This window comes from Kryptolebias marmoratus, linkage group LG3, assembly GCF_001649575.2.
Source record: "Kryptolebias marmoratus isolate JLee-2015 linkage group LG3, ASM164957v2, whole genome shotgun sequence".
NCBI lineage: Eukaryota > Metazoa > Chordata > Actinopteri > Cyprinodontiformes > Rivulidae > Kryptolebias > Kryptolebias marmoratus.
In genome coordinates, this window is record NC_051432.1 from 22,839,039 (window position 1) to 22,859,686 (window position 20,648).

The 20,648-nt window shown below is 38.0% G+C and overlaps 1 protein-coding gene across 1 annotated transcript in view; it reads right to left on the bottom strand.

The window, feature by feature from the left end:
- Positions 1–12,281: 12,281 nt before the first annotated feature.
- Positions 12,282–20,648, bottom strand: part of LOC108247937 (solute carrier family 25 member 10) — a 10,156-nt gene continuing 1,789 nt past the window's right edge. Inside the window, exons 2-11 of the mRNA XM_017436367.3 lie at positions 17,953–18,072; positions 16,830–16,944; positions 16,691–16,739; positions 16,553–16,594; positions 16,426–16,469; positions 16,273–16,343; positions 15,767–15,859; positions 15,596–15,673; positions 14,820–14,876; positions 12,282–13,843 (exon numbers count right to left, since the gene is read on the bottom strand). Of these exons, the coding sequence (XP_017291856.1) occupies positions 13,742–13,843; positions 14,820–14,876; positions 15,596–15,673; positions 15,767–15,859; positions 16,273–16,343; positions 16,426–16,469; positions 16,553–16,594; positions 16,691–16,739; positions 16,830–16,944; positions 17,953–18,072 (771 nt within the window). The 3' untranslated portion in view covers positions 12,282–13,741. The remainder of the gene's footprint in view (positions 13,844–14,819; positions 14,877–15,595; positions 15,674–15,766; positions 15,860–16,272; positions 16,344–16,425; positions 16,470–16,552; positions 16,595–16,690; positions 16,740–16,829; positions 16,945–17,952; positions 18,073–20,648) is intronic.

Below are 20,648 nucleotides of genomic sequence, written 5' to 3' on the forward strand. Positions count from 1 at the left end.
TGCCCCGTGAAGTTCACCAAATTTATAACACCATTGGAGGCACAGCATCGGTCTTATCGGCTTTTACAAAACCATAAAGAAGGAGGTGAAATATGCGTTTCGGTCTGAAGGTTGTTGACAGAAAAGGTGAGAAACAGCAGTATGCCTTTCCTCAAGAATTCCCCAACTTTTTTCTGACAATAAATACCTCTCACACGACCAAATTGCAGCTGTGTTTGCATCTTGCTTCCCTTGAATCTGAGCTTTTCTGATCCGCCTGCTGCTGTAGAGCCTCACACATTACCTGAATGTGTCTCCACGTTCGGTAAATGTCACGTGAAAGCTGGAAAAATTCATAAGGTAGTGAGTAGATTTAAGGCAGCTGTGGCTCTTTTTCACATACAGTCGTCATGTTTTTTTTTTTCTTCTTGTTTTTAATTCACATTTATTTGTATTTTAAAGTATCATTCAGGGGGAATTAAAGGTGTAATTTGAGATCAGAAATGTTCATTTTATGTCCTGACTTTCAAAAAATGTCAGGATTTGGGTTTTTGTTGTTTTTTCTTTGTGATTTCTTTTGTATTCAGGGTTATTGTTTTCATGTTTTGTCTTTGTATTGTTTCTGCCTCTTGTGTTCTGTCATCATTCACTTCTCCTCTGTTTATCTCTTGTCTTCCTGCCACGCCCATCTCCACCTGTTGCTAGTTGTAATCACTCACCTGTGCCCACTTCCCCTAATGACCCTCAGCTTTAAAACCTGGTCACTTTCTCCACTTCCTCTCTGGTTCACTGTCTCTAGTTCCCTGTTGCTGCTCCCTGTCCCTCAGCGCTTGTTGTCTCGTTCCTTGTCTCACCTTGTTTGGATTTTGTTTTGTTTAGTTTTTCCTGCCACGTCAGCCTTTGTTTTTGTTTATTCTTTAGTTTAATAAACTTATTTTTTTTATGAAGAGTCTGGGTTCGCCCCCTTCTCCGTCCCTCTTGACACAAAAGGCATCCTCACACAGAAGATCCTGTGAGAATAAATCCACGTGGAACGATTAAAGAAAAAAACGTGATTTAATTGAAATATTAAGAACTGAAAAACATCTGAGATGTGTTTAAGACAATGTGCTGCTTTCTGTGAGAATTCAGGACCCAAATGATTGTTCAGAAGCTGTTTTAGTTTTTATCTTTACAAATGTATTTGTAGTTTCACCTTGAGTGTAATTATAGCGAGTGTTGTAGAAGCTGTCAGTGGAGCAGAGTACGACGTATTTTCCTCTGAATTGAAGAGAAAAAGGATAAAATCTAAAAATGTGACTCAAAACTTCGCTTAACTCAATGACTAGTTGTTGTGCATACAGATGTAAGACATTTTTCATTTGATCCAGCAGTTTTACCTTACCTTTACCTTTGTGAGCGATGTTCAGGGGTACAGAATATATAGGTGACCAAATTAAAACTAACATTAAAACACTTTAAAAGCAGTAATTTTCCTGTTGTACATTTGTTACATTACAGAGCTGTCCATTTAGTCTCGGTTCTGTCTGCCTGACCCGAGTTTGATCCCTGCCAGCTCTGGAGGAAGAGATTAGTCTGTTTTATGTTCTGTGTTTCACTGTAAAGTGCAGAGCAGATAGAGCACAATGCGCTTTGAGAGCTCCCCGCTATGTGGCTGAAAACAAGGTTTTATGGGAGAAGAAACGCTAATTTATTAAGAAAACTATGCACTAAAGCCTGCCATAAAACAGGTCAAAGCCACGGAGAGCCACAAATTCAACATTCAGTGAACATGTTTGGCTCCGGCTGAACATAAAAGAATTTAATGGTGACGGATGTTTTCAAGCCGTGCTCGCTCATGTGAAGGAAAGACCGCAGCCTTCTTCTTCTTAATGTAGAAACCGACTAACGAAGCTGTACGGTCTCTGCCATGTTGGGTATTGATTAGTTCTCCCCGCAGCGTCTCTGTGGTGGGGAGGTCGTGACCTTGTGAGCGTCAGATGGAGGCCAAAATGGAGGCAGACGCCATGAAACCCTCGACTTTTTGCTTCTTCTTTTATATTTAAACATTCTCTGCCATAAAAAGACACTGAAATGTGATCATCTAAAGCAGGTCAGGTTTATGCTGTATTTTTTTTTTTTTTTTTGCCTTTCTCCTCAGCAACAAATGTAAAAGCCAAGTTACCACCTGATGCACATTTTTGTCTTTTTTAAATAAAGATTTTTGCACTTTTGATGCCGTCTGTAAGCGTTTCGGTTTCTGTGCAACTAAAACGTACAGAGACAGCTGCATCGGCCCACCTTTTTAACTGTCCTCAGGCTAAATACTGACGTGTGTATGTGTGTGTGTGTGTTTGTGTAAGATATGTGCTCAGAATAATAAGCGATGTGTGTATGCACAACGGAATGACTGATTTTGTGTGAAAAAAAAAACTTCAAAAAAAGAAGTTGTCATTTTTTTGATTCTGAAAAGCACAAATATCTGCTACTTATTTAAAATCTTTTAATACACGCCTTTGCTAAATTACTTTTTCTTTTTATTTATTTTTTAAACCTTCTGACACTTTTAGTTGGCCTTTTACTGAAATATTTTAACTGTTAGTTAGCCTTCTGGTACCATTAGTTTATTTTAGTTTAGTATATTATAGCTTTTATCATTTCTGATCTGTTCAGCTGAGATTTTTAAACTGTAGTTTAGTTTATGTTAGCTTTTTTATCAGTTTATTATACCTTTGTATCGCTCTTATATCTTCATCAGTTTATCTTTAGCATGACTTAATAAAAGTTTCCTAGCTTATTTTTTCATCTGTTTTTGCTACTTTTAATCATTTATTTCATTTAGATTATCTTAGTTCATGTTTTAGATGAGTTTAGTTTAGTTTTTCATATTATTGTGTTTTCATGTTACTTTTGCTCCGTATTTTGTGTTTTCATGTTGTAAAGCACTTTGAACCGCCTTGCTATATAAATAAATTTGATTTGATTTGACTTTAAAATCTTTTAACTGCATGTCGTATTACAGTGCAAAGCTGTGAATTCTTTTATGTCTTTACCGATACCCTATTTTTTATTGTTATACACCGGGTGTTTTATTTCATGAACCTAACCAAGTGTTGTGTTATTTAATCACAAGGCTTTGATGCTTTATGCAGAAATGTAAAAATCGAGGGGAAGAACCTCCCAGTTACGTAAAACGATGTTCTAAAACACTGAGTTTAACACAACTGTAGAGACAAACGTTGCATCACCAAACTGTCCATTTAGTCTCGGTTCTGTCCACCTGACCCGAGTTTGATCGCTGCCAGCCTGATCCGCCTCCGCAGCTCATTCAGCCGCGTCTGTTTGTTGATAAAAATTAGCAGGAGCTTGTGGGAAACCCAAACGTGCTTTGTGCAGTGTGCTCCAAAAGTAAAAAAAAAAAAAATGTTGTAATAAAATAGGAATAAAAGGTACGCGGACATTGTGCGAATTTGTAAAGGAAAAAAAACATCTTTCTAAGGCAAAATCTTTTCCAATAGACAAATGAATATAAAAGCTGTTCAGATGTGAGTCCATTTAAATAAAAGCTCCAAATCTCAGCTTTTCTGAGTACATTTTCCTCAGATCTATAATATCTGTGTTTTAGTCCTTTTTACAGAATGCATAAGCTGCAGAATTAAGCGCGTTTCCCAGGAAACTGTGCGTTGATTTTACTGTAAGCTCTTCATGTTCTGAACAGCTTAAACGATGAGTTGCTTTTTAAGACTGCTGTGGACATTTGTGGAGGTCTTCTCTGACAAACAGCTGTAGTATAAAGTCTTTTAGACCAATGATTCCCAAAGCTGGGGTCGGGACCCCAATGTGGGTCACCCAACACCAAGTAGGGGTCCTTAGATAATCTCCAGATATCAATTTACAATAAAAAAACTTTGTTTTTATGCTATGTTTGCACCATAATCGCTACAAAAACTTGAAATAAAAGTCTGTAAATTGATTTTTAAAATAGAATCGTGGATGTTAAGACTTTGTGTTGTCATTATGTCCTTATTTAATAGAGTTATTAGCATTTTTGGATGTTTAAACAGCCAACAGATGGTGTCACACACCTTTGTCACTGTTATTTTATGGGTCGGAAGCTGAAATATTTGGGAACCACTGCTTTAGACTGCTAAAAGAAACAAACAGTAACACCCCAAACACCATCTCCAGTCTGCCTCCACAGATAAAGCAACAAATGATTAAGTTCTGAAGAAAATGCTCAATGAAGACACATTAAAGCAGGGGTCTCCGATCCTGGTCCTCGAGGGCCACCGTCCTGCAGGTTTTCCTTGTTCCTCTGCTCCAACACACCTGATTTGACTCAATGGGTGATTAACAGGCTTCTGCAGAACATGAAGAGGTGATTTAACCTCTGAATCAGGTGTGTTGGAGCAGAGAAACAAGTAACACATGCAGGATAGTGGCTCTCCAGGACCAGGATCGGAGACCTCTGCATTAAAGGATAAAAAAAATACTAAATAAATGGAAACATGATCTGCAATTTTAGGGAAATAAGGAATTTTTTAAAAAAAGAAAATGCTACGAACTAAAATAAATGGACAAAATAAGATATTTACCAAATAAAATAAGCCCATCAGTTTCTGTAAACTACAAGTCATTTGTTTCTTACCCCTCCAAACTATCCAGGTGTTGCTAATTTCTAACAACAAAAACAACTTTTTTCTTCTTCAGTGAAACTAACATTTCTTAATAAATGCGTATCATTCGTCTTCTTGAATACCAAAGTTTCAAACAGAGATCTGTTAGGGCTCAGAGTATGTGTTAGTGATGACTCTCTGCTACTACCACACCACATTTTAGCTGAATCAGTGGTTAGAGCAGTCGTCCTCCAATAAGAGCTGAAGGTTCGATTCCACCTGTATGCCACACGTCGAAGTGTCCATTGCCTCTGATGTGTGCCCCATCGGTGTATGAATGTGATCTAAAGCACTCATTAGACTCCATAGAATGACTTATTCAGATCAGCTTTGTAGAGATGTAGCAGAGAGCTGTATGGATGTGTGTGTGTGTGTGTGTGTGTGGACAGATAAATGAGGCCACAGATTGTGTTGTAAAGTGCTTTGAGTGGTCTGGTTGGCTAGAAAGGCTCCATATAAGTACAGTCCATTTACTTGGTTGCCGTGGTGACATAACAGAAAAAACTGGAACATGACGTACGAACACCTTTTTTTCAATTTAATTATGTTTTGGAGATGGTCAGAACAATTCAGTTATTACATCTTTAAAGGTTAGTTGCTGTAAACCAACCATCAACGACTGCATAGTCTTCGAGAATAATTCCTTTTCATGACAGCTCAGAATAATGAGTTTGCCTGTTTCTGTGTTTGCTTGTCTGATTGTTAGTAAAATATCTCATGACCAATTTTAAAGAAATATTCAGAAAGTTCAGTACACTTGTTTGTATGTCTATAACTCAATGTTTCAAAACTACTCAGTTCAAGATGTCTGCCACAACTAATCAGCCTTAGAAAATACAATAAATGGCAACAATTCAGCCAGTTTGACAAATATTGAGGTGAATTTCAGTGTAGTAGCTGAGAGTCGTCCCCAGTTCGGATGGGTTTGAGTTCTCAGCTCACCCTCAGTGTCACCAGTTTCACTCTGACCTTTGAGTTAATATCTTTTCCTGCTGTTTTCTCATTCAGCCTCGGCTCTCTTTTCATCGAGCTTTCCACCAGATTAAAGTGAACTGCATAAAGGATGTGGCCTTTAGGACCACCGGCTGCTCAGATTTATTCTCTGTCAGCTGCATTTCCTATAAGCAGCTAGATTAATCACAAGTAAACAGGTCTGAGGTGGTAAAGTTATTTTAAATTCTTAAACGTTAACATTCAAGGCTGATGGGCTTGAAGGTTCACTTATAGCTTTCTTTCTTTTTAGCTCATATGACCTTCTGAGTATTGGACATTTTGATAATTGTTTATTTGAGATAAGCAAATGATCCCAATTCCTGTTCTGCTTTTAACAACTTCAGTCTCAATCTGTTTCTCACAATTAATAGTTTTATTTTATTTATTCTTCCTCCCCTGGGCTCACCAAATTGCTCCAATATATCTGTTTATTTTTTCAATATTTCACTTCTGAAATTTCTCCCCCCACACCTACGCAGCCCTCTTTCAGTCTTTGTTCTTTCTCAGTTTATTCAAATGATTAGGCTACATTATAAGAATGCCTCTGAGTAATTTTAAGTTTTAAAACAAAAGAGAAACTATGATAGTTTGTGGTAATATAACCCACATAACATCATATAATTGCAATGATGCAACCACAGCCAACTACAAACACACAAACACATATACTATATATATATATATATATATATATATATATATATATATATATATATATATATATTTCTGTGTATTTGTTGTTTTGTTTTTTGTTTGTTTTTTTGCACAAATAAATGAGTAAAATAGCTGTAAAGTAAACGCAGTGATGTGTGATCAAACATGATCTTCTGAATGGAATCAAACTGGATTGAAACATCTCTAAAATAAATCCCTGATGTAAATATATTTAGTTACCCTGATGACCTTCTTCCTGTCACATTTGTTCACTTTAAATGCGAACGTTAAAAGCTTGTCCTTCATTGCAGCTTCTGACCTCAATGTTTATTTTCCCCCCAAAAAAAAGTTTGTTCTCCTGGCAGCATCATTTATTGTAAATTCCTCTTCCTGTTTGTGTTTTCTCCCTGAGGTTTTGCTTCTCTCCTACATGACGAATGACTTGGTAAAACCCATTTATTATGACTGAGATGGCAGCAGAATACATAGAAATGATCAAATGTTTTCTTATTTTGTTATTATTTTAAGAACATGGTTTATGCTGCATAAAAAAAATTTACTTTTCTTTTTTTTCCTGTTTCATTTAACCTGTATACCGTTGCACAAATGTAGTTTTAAGTCAGCTCCGACCTGAAGAAAGACAAATTTATTTCCTTCCTTACAGGCGTCAGATTTTATCCATTCATCTGTGAATGTCACCTTCTCACTCCTGTCACACTCTCTGTGTGAATTATTATTGACTTTTTATATTCATATTTAATGCAAATGTCAGAAAATAAAAAGCACAAAATAGTGAAATAACTGAAATGTCAATCTGAACATGTCAGTGACCGATGAAGAGGAAAAAAATAAACAAAAATGTCCTGTTTTTGACTTTAAAATCAATCACAGCTGTTTTTGAGAGGGGAGAAATATTTAAAAAAGGACATAAGAGCAACATGTAATTTAGTTTCATGAGGCTACACCGTTTTAAATACTTTTTAAAATTTGACAATGACAAGCCTGTGTTGTTTAGTGGGTTGTGTGTCTGAAACATGGTGGCTCCGGCCTGAGCTGTCTTGACTTGCAGCATGTAGAGATCCTCCTGGGTGGCTGCGATAAATCAGAGCCGGGTGCACGTGGAGGCGAACTGTCACACGCGCGTAAATGTGACGATGAAGGTGAAGGGTCACGGTCACTAACATGATGCATTACATTAATAACTGAAAGGGCAGATCTGTTCGTCTGAGCCAAGGAACCCGGCTTCCATTTATCATTACCGCCTGAATATCACCAATTAACCACAGAGAGAGAGAGGCCACGACTCCACAGAATAACTACTGATCTAAAGTTGGTGCATGTGAAAGCATTAAACGGTGTCCTCGCTCCAAGGAGGGCACATCCCTGAAGGTCAAGTCATAGCCGATCTGTGAGATGGTGGAAACAAAAAGCAGAAAAACAAAGACAAAGATCTTCCTGTTTAGTCAGGACACAGAGTTTTCGGCCTTAAGGGTCATCAGATGATTTATAAACTAATAAAAGACTCATTGTTTTAAAAATGTGGTGTGATTTATAATATTCCTATTTACTTCCAAAGTAAAAGTTCCAATCAAGTTTAAAAAAGAAACCCACATAGTTTCAATTAGTACTTTATTTCCAAAATTATTAAAGACATACAAAATTGAAATTTACTGCCCCATAACTGTCCCTGTAAAGTTTAGTTTCTGTGAGTGTAAAAGAAGTCAATAAGAGGTATCTTTTTTTTTAAACTCATCCAGAGATGAAGACAGACTCTTCAGATGACTGAAACAGGATATTTGAGATGTTACGACACTGCCCCCTGCAGGACAGATACTGTAAGGCAGCTTGAATTTACAATAAATCCATGAACAGAGCAGGCACGGCGAAGGGAACATCAAACCCAGATCGAACTTATTACAAGTATATAAATGGAAAAAAAAAACACCCTCATTCACATTTTTACTTTAAAAGTTTAGGACATGCAGCGCGAGTTCCTGCGCAGCGGTGTACGTTAAGTGCCTAACAAAGCAGGGTGCATCCTGAGTTAAAAAAGAAACTAGCCCCAAAACTCACATTACAGGTTGAAATGCAGCTCTCGTCTTGTACAGCAGCTCTTTACACCAATTCAAAACTGACGTCTCAGAAGTTTAAGTGCATTCAGACGATTTATGGGGACGGGACGACAAAAGAAGATTCCAGCAGCCGACTTTTTCTTTCACAGTTCCCCCCCACACCTCCCACCTCGTTGGTTAGAAATGAAAACATGGCACAAACAAGCTGTGGTCCCCTTCCCTCCCAGGTGTGACAAAATACAGCGACAGCGGAATGNGTCAAATCCTGGTCCTCGAGGGCCACCATCCTGCAAGTTTTACTTGTTTCTCTGCTCCAACACACCTGATTTGACTCAATGGGTGATTAACAGGCTTCTGCAGAACATGAAGAGGTGATTTAACCTCTGAATCAGGTGTGTTGGAGCAGAGAAACAAGTAACACATGCAGGATAGTGGCTCTCCAGGACCAGGATCGGAGACCTCTGCATTAAAGGATAAAAAAAATACTAAATAAATGGAAACATGATCTGCAATTTTAGGGAAATAAGGAATTTTTTAAAAAAAGAAAATGCTACGAACTAAAATAAATGGACAAAATAAGATATTTACCAAATAAAATAAGCCCATCAGTTTCTGTAAACTACAAGTCATTTGTTTCTTACCCCTCCAAACTATCCAGGTGTTGCTAATTTCTAACAACAAAAACAACTTTTTTCTTCTTCAGTGAAACTAACATTTCTTAATAAATGCGTATCATTCGTCTTCTTGAATACCAAAGTTTCAAACAGAGATCTGTTAGGGCTCAGAGTATGTGTTAGTGATGACTCTCTGCTACTACCACACCACATTTTAGCTGAATCAGTGGTTAGAGCAGTCGTCCTCCAATAAGAGCTGAAGGTTCGATTCCACCTGTATGCCACACGTCGAAGTGTCCATTGCCTCTGATGTGTGCCCCATCGGTGTATGAATGTGATCTAAAGCACTCATTAGACTCCATAGAATGACTTATTCAGATCAGCTTTGTAGAGATGTAGCAGAGAGCTGTATGGATGTGTGTGTGTGTGTGTGTGTGTGGACAGATAAATGAGGCCACAGATTGTGTTGTAAAGTGCTTTGAGTGGTCTGGTTGGCTAGAAAGGCTCCATATAAGTACAGTCCATTTACTTGGTTGCCGTGGTGACATAACAGAAAAAACTGGAACATGACGTACGAACACCTTTTTTTCAATTTAATTATGTTTTGGAGATGGTCAGAACAATTCAGTTATTACATCTTTAAAGGTTAGTTGCTGTAAACCAACCATCAACGACTGCATAGTCTTCGAGAATAATTCCTTTTCATGACAGCTCAGAATAATGAGTTTGCCTGTTTCTGTGTTTGCTTGTCTGATTGTTAGTAAAATATCTCATGACCAATTTTAAAGAAATATTCAGAAAGTTCAGTACACTTGTTTGTATGTCTATAACTCAATGTTTCAAAACTACTCAGTTCAAGATGTCTGCCACAACTAATCAGCCTTAGAAAATACAATAAATGGCAACAATTCAGCCAGTTTGACAAATATTGAGGTGAATTTCAGTGTAGTAGCTGAGAGTCGTCCCCAGTTCGGATGGGTTTGAGTTCTCAGCTCACCCTCAGTGTCACCAGTTTCACTCTGACCTTTGAGTTAATATCTTTTCCTGCTGTTTTCTCATTCAGCCTCGGCTCTCTTTTCATCGAGCTTTCCACCAGATTAAAGTGAACTGCATAAAGGATGTGGCCTTTAGGACCACCGGCTGCTCAGATTTATTCTCTGTCAGCTGCATTTCCTATAAGCAGCTAGATTAATCACAAGTAAACAGGTCTGAGGTGGTAAAGTTATTTTAAATTCTTAAACGTTAACATTCAAGGCTGATGGGCTTGAAGGTTCACTTATAGCTTTCTTTCTTTTTAGCTCATATGACCTTCTGAGTATTGGACATTTTGATAATTGTTTATTTGAGATAAGCAAATGATCCCAATTCCTGTTCTGCTTTTAACAACTTCAGTCTCAATCTGTTTCTCACAATTAATAGTTTTATTTTATTTATTCTTCCTCCCCTGGGCTCACCAAATTGCTCCAATATATCTGTTTATTTTTTCAATATTTCACTTCTGAAATTTCTCCCCCCACACCTACGCAGCCCTCTTTCAGTCTTTGTTCTTTCTCAGTTTATTCAAATGATTAGGCTACATTATAAGAATGCCTCTGAGTAATTTTAAGTTTTAAAACAAAAGAGAAACTATGATAGTTTGTGGTAATATAACCCACATAACATCATATAATTGCAATGATGCAACCACAGCCAACTACAAACACACACACACACATACTATATATATATATATATATATATATATATATATATATATATATATATATATATGCTTCTGTGTATTTGTTGTTTTGTTTTTTGTTTGTTTTTTTGCACAAATAAATGAGTAAAATAGCTGTAAAGTAAACGCAGTGATGTGTGATCAAACATGATCTTCTGAATGGAATCAAACTGGATTGAAACATCTCTAAAATAAATCCCTGATGTAAATATATTTAGTTACCCTGATGACCTTCTTCCTGTCACATTTGTTCACTTTAAATGCGAACGTTAAAAGCTTGTCCTTCATTGCAGCTTCTGACCTCAATGTTTATTTTCCCCCCAAAAAAAAGTTTGTTCTCCTGGCAGCATCATTTATTGTAAATTCCTCTTCCTGTTTGTGTTTTCTCCCTGAGGTTTTGCTTCTCTCCTACATGACGAATGACTTGGTAAAACCCATTTATTATGACTGAGATGGCAGCAGAATACATAGAAATGATCAAATGTTTTCTTATTTTGTTATTATTTTAAGAACATGGTTTATGCTGCATAAAAAAAATTTACTTTTCTTTTTTTTCCTGTTTCATTTAACCTGTATACCGTTGCACAAATGTAGTTTTAAGTCAGCTCCGACCTGAAGAAAGACAAATTTATTTCCTTCCTTACAGGCGTCAGATTTTATCCATTCATCTGTGAATGTCACCTTCTCACTCCTGTCACACTCTCTGTGTGAATTATTATTGACTTTTTATATTCATATTTAATGCAAATGTCAGAAAATAAAAAGCACAAAATAGTGAAATAACTGAAATGTCAATCTGAACATGTCAGTGACCGATGAAGAGGAAAAAAATAAACAAAAATGTCCTGTTTTTGACTTTAAAATCAATCACAGCTGTTTTTGAGAGGGGAGAAATATTTAAAAAAGGACATAAGAGCAACATGTAATTTAGTTTCATGAGGCTACACCGTTTTAAATACTTTTTAAAATTTGACAATGACAAGCCTGTGTTGTTTAGTGGGTTGTGTGTCTGAAACATGGTGGCTCCGGCCTGAGCTGTCTTGACTTGCAGCATGTAGAGATCCTCCTGGGTGGCTGCGATAAATCAGAGCCGGGTGCACGTGGAGGCGAACTGTCACACGCGCGTAAATGTGACGATGAAGGTGAAGGGTCACGGTCACTAACATGATGCATTACATTAATAACTGAAAGGGCAGATCTGTTCGTCTGAGCCAAGGAACCCGGCTTCCATTTATCATTACCGCCTGAATATCACCAATTAACCACAGAGAGAGAGAGGCCACGACTCCACAGAATAACTACTGATCTAAAGTTGGTGCATGTGAAAGCATTAAACGGTGTCCTCGCTCCAAGGAGGGCACATCCCTGAAGGTCAAGTCATAGCCGATCTGTGAGATGGTGGAAACAAAAAGCAGAAAAACAAAGACAAAGATCTTCCTGTTTAGTCAGGACACAGAGTTTTCGGCCTTAAGGGTCATCAGATGATTTATAAACTAATAAAAGACTCATTGTTTTAAAAATGTGGTGTGATTTATAATATTCCTATTTACTTCCAAAGTAAAAGTTCCAATCAAGTTTAAAAAAGAAACCCACATAGTTTCAATTAGTACTTTATTTCCAAAATTATTAAAGACATACAAAATTGAAATTTACTGCCCCATAACTGTCCCTGTAAAGTTTAGTTTCTGTGAGTGTAAAAGAAGTCAATAAGAGGTATCTTTTTTTTTAAACTCATCCAGAGATGAAGACAGACTCTTCAGATGACTGAAACAGGATATTTGAGATGTTACGACACTGCCCCCTGCAGGACAGATACTGTAAGGCAGCTTGAATTTACAATAAATCCATGAACAGAGCAGGCACGGCGAAGGGAACATCAAACCCAGATCGAACTTATTACAAGTATATAAATGGAAAAAAAAAACACCCTCATTCACATTTTTACTTTAAAAGTTTAGGACATGCAGCGCGAGTTCCTGCGCAGCGGTGTACGTTAAGTGCCTAACAAAGCAGGGTGCATCCTGAGTTAAAAAAGAAACTAGCCCCAAAACTCACATTACAGGTTGAAATGCAGCTCTCGTCTTGTACAGCAGCTCTTTACACCAATTCAAAACTGACGTCTCAGAAGTTTAAGTGCATTCAGACGATTTATGGGGACGGGACGACAAAAGAAGATTCCAGCAGCCGACTTTTTCTTTCACAGTTCCCCCCCACACCTCCCACCTCGTTGGTTAGAAATGAAAACATGGCACAAACAAGCTGTGGTCCCCTTCCCTCCCAGGTGTGACAAAATACAGCGACAGCGGAATGAAAGAAAGAAGCATCTGCTAAAAGTTAAGATCTTCACCCATTAGTGATTCTACAAAAAAATAATCAAGTGAAGAAAAATCAAAGAATAACTCGAGGTGAAGACTGCAACACATTTGGTCAGTACTGGTGTGAGTAATTACCGTGTCGACACATACAGTCTTCTTTTAAGTGACGTTTTAGGAATTAAACTTTACTTTGGTCAGGTGGATGCTGATGACTGCTGCTGAACTCTCCTGACGGATTAACGACAGCGTTTGTGAAAGAACTAGTAAAACAAACGAACAAAAACAAAAAAAAACCTACGGTTTCAATTTATTTCTAACATGGCGTGAGCTCTGAAAGCGCCACACACCATCAAATTAGGCTTAAAGTGAAATTAGACCTGGAATTAGTTGAAGTTAGAACATTTTTTACATCATAGCAGATTGAAACTGCAGCAGTCCTCTGCCAGACCTTATTATAATACTCTCTTATTATTATTATTATTATTAGTATAACTATTACAGTACCTTTACATTAGTGATGCTTTTAAAGGATTTTACTAACAAACAAAGGACTCCACAAGTTGGTGCTCCTGAATCCTAATCATGTAACCTCCACGTGTAAAATGGAGGTAGAGAAAAAGAAGAAAGAAAAGCTCGCAGAGGACAACGAACTGTCCGCGTCGCCTTTCTTCCCTTCGTTTCCTGTCAATGAGGAGGAGCGGGACGATGAAGGAGCAGTGTGACGGGCAGCGGCAGCGGCTCAGGAGATGATGCGAATGCCGAAGTATTTCTTGAGCTGCTCGAGGAAAATAAAGGTGAGCACCGTGTGAGGAATCAGGCGGATCCCTGCAGGAACAAGACCCTGAGAGAAAAACAAGCGTCCGATTAGTATTTCCACCTTTTTTTTTTGTTTAGCGGAGAGATAGTTAGGCCGTCTGTGATCATGTTGAGTTGTGGATAAAACTAAAACCAGTGACTGCACGTATTAAAGCCGAGCAAGCAGTCGTGAAGTCCAACATACAGTAAAATCCACCTACAGACACGAAAACTGATATCCAACATGATGAAAACCAAACACTGATCTGGGATTTTAAGAGAAATATGGAACACTAGAGCAAACACCTTCTTTGTCTGTATACTTTCATTGCATAGTTCAGTTTGTCATGTTTTTTTAAACTTAAAACTGTGTAATCAGACATTTAACAAAAGGGAGCAGCCAAAAGAAGAGGAAAATTGATCCTAATTCACAAATCAAACTCTGGATCAACAAAGCAAACATCATCTGGTTTAGTAATTGTTCTCTAAGTTCGAACTACTGAAGCACAGAAAGGGCCACTGTCGCAGGAAAACTGGCTGAACTTGTTAAAGATTAAAGCTAAACGTAGTTTTATGTTACAGATGCTCCTTATCTGAGACAGTTTCATTGGGAAGATTAATTTCTAACGTGTGTTACAAATTTTAAAAAGCTCATTTCAAGCTGAATAAATTAAAGAAGCTGTGACTATTTACCTGTCCTTACAGCAGTTAGCAGTATTAGGTTAAAACCCAGAAATATAACAAAGATCCAGCAGGAGTCACTGCTCTTCACCAGCAGACAGCATGCTGTCTTTAGATTTCTGCTCTTTTTGTTGTGATATCCTACATTCTGTTTGCTTCTCACAATACATACAGAAAGGCATTGCTTTTATTTCCCAAAAGGTGAGTAAATAATACATCTAAGATGCAATTCACATTATACTGATAAAGCAGCTCCTGCTACCAAAGAGTAATGAGTTTCATTCGGAGCGGGAGTCTTTTTTTCTTTTTAAATGCTCCACTGCTGGAATGTAGATTCTTACCTTGTAAAACGCCTGTGGACCCAGCCTGGCAGTTTCCCGTAAGCAATGCATCACCCCCTGAGAGGAGAAGAAAACTTTGTTCAAGTCAACTGAGACATGAAGACAGAGAAGCAGAAACAAGAGACAGTGTTCCTACACCTTTCCTGGTTTAAAATTCCAGATTTGTAGTCGATTCTGAGCCATTTTTGACACCCAGGTACCAACATTTACTGTAAATCTACAGTAGACCGTCCAGAAAAGATGAAATCACGCTTTTGACAAAAAGGAAAAGTCGTTGCTACGTGATTCAGGTGTTCTGAAATCCAACATGACGTTCGTTTTTGCCTCAGAGGAAAACAGACAAAGCAGCGTTTGGGTAAGTTTGTGGCTCACCAGCTGCACAGAGTCAAAAACATGGAAAATAATTTACATTTACACAGAACATATTTAAGCTTGGTGAGATTCACCTGATACCTTATAATGTAAACAAAAACTGTGACTTAAGGTCTGTGCAAATATTTCGAGCCATCTCTCAGTTCTTTATCGTTTCCTTCCAAGAAGACAAATTTTAGAAGGAAAGCCCAACAACATTAAGCAGTATTGTCTTTGAGCTGTTTAAAAATCAGATTTTTATCTTTAAAAAAAGGCATGAAGTCTGGCAACACAAGCGTTTTTCCCGTAACCTTTTTTCTCAAGATCTGGGAAATATTCAATGCACATTCCAGACTTTTCAAGTCAGTTTCGGAGCTGTGAAGTGAAAGAACCAGAGGATAAAAATAAAAGAGGTGTGAGCTCACCGTGTACTCTCCTTTAGAGTTCATCAGCCTCGTCTTCAGCACATCCAGAGGCTGACACAGGAATGTGGCACAGCCTCCCTGCAGAGCAGCAGTTTACGCAAGCTGGGATCAGTGAACCAAACGCTCCGTGAACGTGACTGAATCAGCGAGCGAATCAAACCGGATACTTACAGCTATGAAGCTGGACAGAAAGTGCGTGAGTATGTTATCTCCCATCATGCCCGTTCCTAATACCAGCTGCTTAGCCTGGTCGTAACACGCCAACTACAGATGAAAAACATAAAAACAACAGTTTCTTTTTGTGAACTAACTGTGCACAGCTCAGTGACATCTCCAAAGTAAACAAACTTTGATAGTTTTTTGTGTCAAAAAGAAATTTCTCCTAAGAAATCTGTCAGTATTTGGCGCCCTCTAGTGTTAGAACTGAAGGACGTTTCAAACACAAATGCTACTGTTGCTCAATTTCCTTCTTTTTTTTTTACAAAAACAAAAGAATAAAATGCCTTTGAGTTAAAAAGTTATTCCAATAAGGTTTTGGGAACTGTGTTTTTATTACACAAGGTGTTCTGAAATATTTTGGCTCTACAACAAAAAATACTTCAACATGTTTTGCTGCAGGGAGCTCCTCCAGGCATATTTTAGGACCATCTGGCCTTATTTTGAGCGATGTGACTTGCCTGTCCCACAGTGACCATCGCTCCTCTGCTGGAGGCCATGGAAGCTCCCGAGAAAAGTTTTCTTACACCCTCTGCATTAAAGGTCAAAGGTCAGAGTCCAAACATGACACCAGGAGGTGCTGAACACGGAGCGAAAACCTGATTCTCATTTACCTTCTCTGAAGACTCTGTAGAGTCCATCAACGGCATGTTTGTAGCTGGAAGAAAAGCACAAACTCTGCGTTAGACTCCTAAAAAAACCTGAATGCATCTGAAGAGAGAATGTTTTTGGCCCACTGACTTTCTTCTCAGTTCTGGTGGAAGCTTCATGTCATTCTGCATTCTAGGAGGAAAAAAAAACATTTCTGATCTTATTTATCTGTTACATTATCACTGTAGCTGAGTAAAAAGATAATTAACTGTATTCAGGGTCTATTACCTGACATTTACCAAGTCTGCTGGCGTCCCAACAAACCCTCCAGTGAATCCTGTTGGAAGAGAAATCCTGCTGGTAAAGACTTCTCAACCAGTGGCTCTACACATGAACATATGTCTGCTCGAAAGGATAAAGATAAAACCTCCAAAGGCTCCCAGCAGGACCTTCTGGTAAAATGGCATTGGGCCCTGGTTTTTACTGCCCGTCATGTCCCTCACCGTCTCGTAGATGGCAAATCTGGTGAGGGAATAGGACATCTGAGAAGAGAAGAGATTAAATTTTAGATTTAATTCACAACTTAGCGCTTCCTTTTTTCAACTAGAAGAAAGAGACACAGGCCAAGCTGCCTGAACAAGAGTGTTACTGTTGGTCTGGATTATATTTTCATATTTCTCGTGTTTATTTAGGATATTTTATGCTTGATATCAATGTTTGTGTTTGGCCAACACAGCGACATCCACAGAACCAGTGTTAACTTACAGAGCTAATAACCACTTCTGAAACAGAACATATCTTAATCTGAAAATCAAATCAAAAACCGAATGATACCTCGGGTGAGCTGAACCTGTTCCACAGTTTGGTGCTTATCTTTATCTGGCAGAAACCAGTGGCAACTGCTCCGCTTCCAAGAGAGTAATAAAGCAATAAAAACTGATCCTTTCAGTGAATCTTATGGCTTCAGTCAGAGCTTCGTGTCTTCTTCAACAGAGCGTGATGATCGTTTTGTAACTCAGGGTTCCAATAAAAACACATAAACCGAAGCTGGGTGCAGGTATCTGTGACCTGACGGCTGTGCTGCATTCAGCCCTCAGGTTATCCGTCAGGTCCACTCATCACTTTTCAAAAAAAAGAAAGTCAAATAGCTAAACCCACAGCTTAAAAAAATAACCTGCAAGCCTGGGAGTGCTTTCTAAGAAGCTGAAATCCATCACTTTCAGTCTTTGAAGGAGAGTTTAGACAAATTAAAGCTTAACCAACTCTTCATCAAATTCAGTGGTGGTAATTAATCTTTTTTTTTCTCCTTACTGCAGTCAGACTGAATCAGCTGCAACCTTTACAGACGTGAAGCTTCATTTATAAAACAGAATCACAAATTATGTTGAAATATTACTTCAGAGAATCCACCCCAAGCTGAAGTTGATGCATTGGTTTGACGAGGGGAAAAAAACTGAGACAAATAAATCCCAACACGTCAGAGTCTGCATCTAAAACCCGTTCTGTCTGTGGGAAATCAGGGTTTAAATGAACATGAAAGACGCACAAACCTGCCGACACAGGGAGGCAGAGAGGCCGCTGTAAAGAGCCAGCACGCCGTCGTTCTTCACCACATGGACGGCCATCCCGACCATCCTCTTCTTCACCTCCTGCTGAGTCTGCAGGTGGACCTGCACACGAGAAATCCACACTCTTTAATGTAGTGGAATCGTGAAGCCAACTCCAAACACAAGCACAGGAATAAAAAAAAACTAAAATGCAAATGCTTCTAAACATGAGATGTATTGATCGTACAGATTGTATCAAATGTTTATAAAATACGATTATGCTTCTGTCATAACCCAGTGCTTTTCATCAAGCCCTGGTAAGTAAAGCAAGAAGGGAAAAATGTATCTCTGCTGTCATAACACCACGTACAAGGCCTCAAAATGTTGCAACACTGTGTGTTTTTGTGTGTGTTTTGTCAGACAGGCTAATCAGCTCCACGTCGTGGCCTTTGTCCTCTGCCCTCGTAAAGATCTCAGACCAAAAGTCAGTGAGCTCGCAAAACAATCTCTTCTTTTGTGTCCCTGATCTTCATAAACCTGCCAACATTTGGCCAACCGGTCGACTGCCACTGATAATCTGGTTTCATCTCAGATTAGAACAAATTTAAAAAAAATACTTAGCTCACATATGTGTTTAAACATCCAAGATTTATTAAAATCCACACAAAGTTTAAACTATCAGCTGTAACTGCCTTTTTATTATTATTATTTAGTATGTTTAGGATTGTTTTTATGAATACAAACTGATCCCATAAAGTTCAACCCAGGAGTTAAAATACCGTCCTGACTGGCCATATCTGTACAGATATCTGTTGATTGATTGTCAAAACATAGATGCCGATACGATTTGAATTACAGCAACTTAAAAGAGGAAATAAAACTAAACTTGTGGTTCTGAGTTTCAATTTAGTCTAATTGAAAATGCAAAGTATTCCTTTTATTTCCAGACGTTGCTTCAGAATATAACTCATTTAGAGCATCACCACTAAAAATAAAACGCTGCTGAGAAGATTTATTTCCAAGTAAATGGTCATTCTTTAAAATTACTGAATGAATTAAAGCTTTAGCTTTAGCTTAAACAAGTTACAGAATCGGGAGTTAAGGTGAGTTATGAGTTGTAGGTTAAAGATTTTTTGCTAAAACATTTTTTTTTAAATCTAATGTGTTTAAAACTGAGCATCACGATGTGCAAAACGTCAAAATGTGGCAACATTTTCTAGCATGAGTGTTTTAAAACCAGCTTGTCATCTAAATATAACTCTGTTAAAACGCTGGTGTATTCTTCAACAGACTATGAAGGGAAAGTGTTAATTACAGAGGCTCCTAAAGATAACAAACAAACCAAAAAACATAAATATTACAAGTGAAACCGGTGATTTTGCTCCCATAAAGAGACCAAAACTAACAATAAACTTACTAAACTAACTAATTTTAAATGAAGAAACTGCAGTTCTTCTTTAACATAAATCTCTGGGAGTTCATTTACATTTCCGCAGCGTGACGCTCCCAAAAAAATTAATTTAAATTCTAATTCAAAGTGGCAGCACAAAACATTACATTTCAACTCAGCTAATTTGAGCTTTAGTTAAAAATGAAGCTGTGCAATAAATCATATTAATGATGCATGAGGCACTATCAAAAAGATAAGACCAAGCCAAGGAGGCCTGTTGGGTCAGGTAACGCTGTCTGAACTATAAATAAGAAAAAAAAAACAGATATGGAAAGCAAATGTCAGGATGACAAAGCAATAACTAAATCAGTTTCTGACCTTATAGCTGTAGAGACTTCATGTTTTCACAAAAACTGTCCCAAAATGTGTTTAACAAACATTCAGAGTTTCAGAGTGTGATTTTACCCTGTAGTATATTTATATTTATCTGTCTCCACTTTCATAGTTTAAGTGAAAAAGTAAAACAATTTAAAAATAATCTAAAAAACTGATAATTGTATAAATCGTCTGTTTTTCAGGCCACAGAAATCAGAAATCACGACAAGAAACGAGTTTTAAAACTTGTTCGCCACCTAAGCTAAAAGTGAAATAACTGCTGAGGTGTGAATTTTTTATCTGAGTTTTATGATGGACATTTCAACAGGCTGAGACGTTAATGATGCAGATTTCAGAATAAGAGCATTCTGGATTGAACATAAAAGATTACAAAATTAAAACGCACATAAAAAACAAGGCAAACGAGAGCTCTGACTCAGACAGGCTGAGCATTATTTTATTATTCAGGACATTTCTTGATTCGGTTTTGTTTTTGAGAAGTATTTATGTTGATGTTTGTGCTGCAAACAAACCAACATATATGTGACTCTGATAAAGAAATCCTCGAACAATTAAAGAAATGTCCGCTGAGCTTCTGACTGCAGCGTGAAGGTTATCTGCCTTTATTGCACAAATACGCTCCACATGACTTCCTGAGAGCCGCTTATTACAGCCAAGTGCTTGAGCACGCTGAGGAAACAATGATGGGACACAGGATTCTGTGGAGTTACTGGTTTGCTTTATCCATGAAGCTTTGGGCTGACGTGTGCCCTACATTTTCCCAGCCTTGGATGCAGAGCAGAGGAACTACAGGAGACTTCCCGAAAGCTTAAAACTGCTACGATCAGCACACAGCCGAAGCGTTCGGTTTTTAGCTGACGCATCTGAAAGACAGCTGTAATCTGGTGTTCAGGACTGCAGTCCTCAGTGTCGC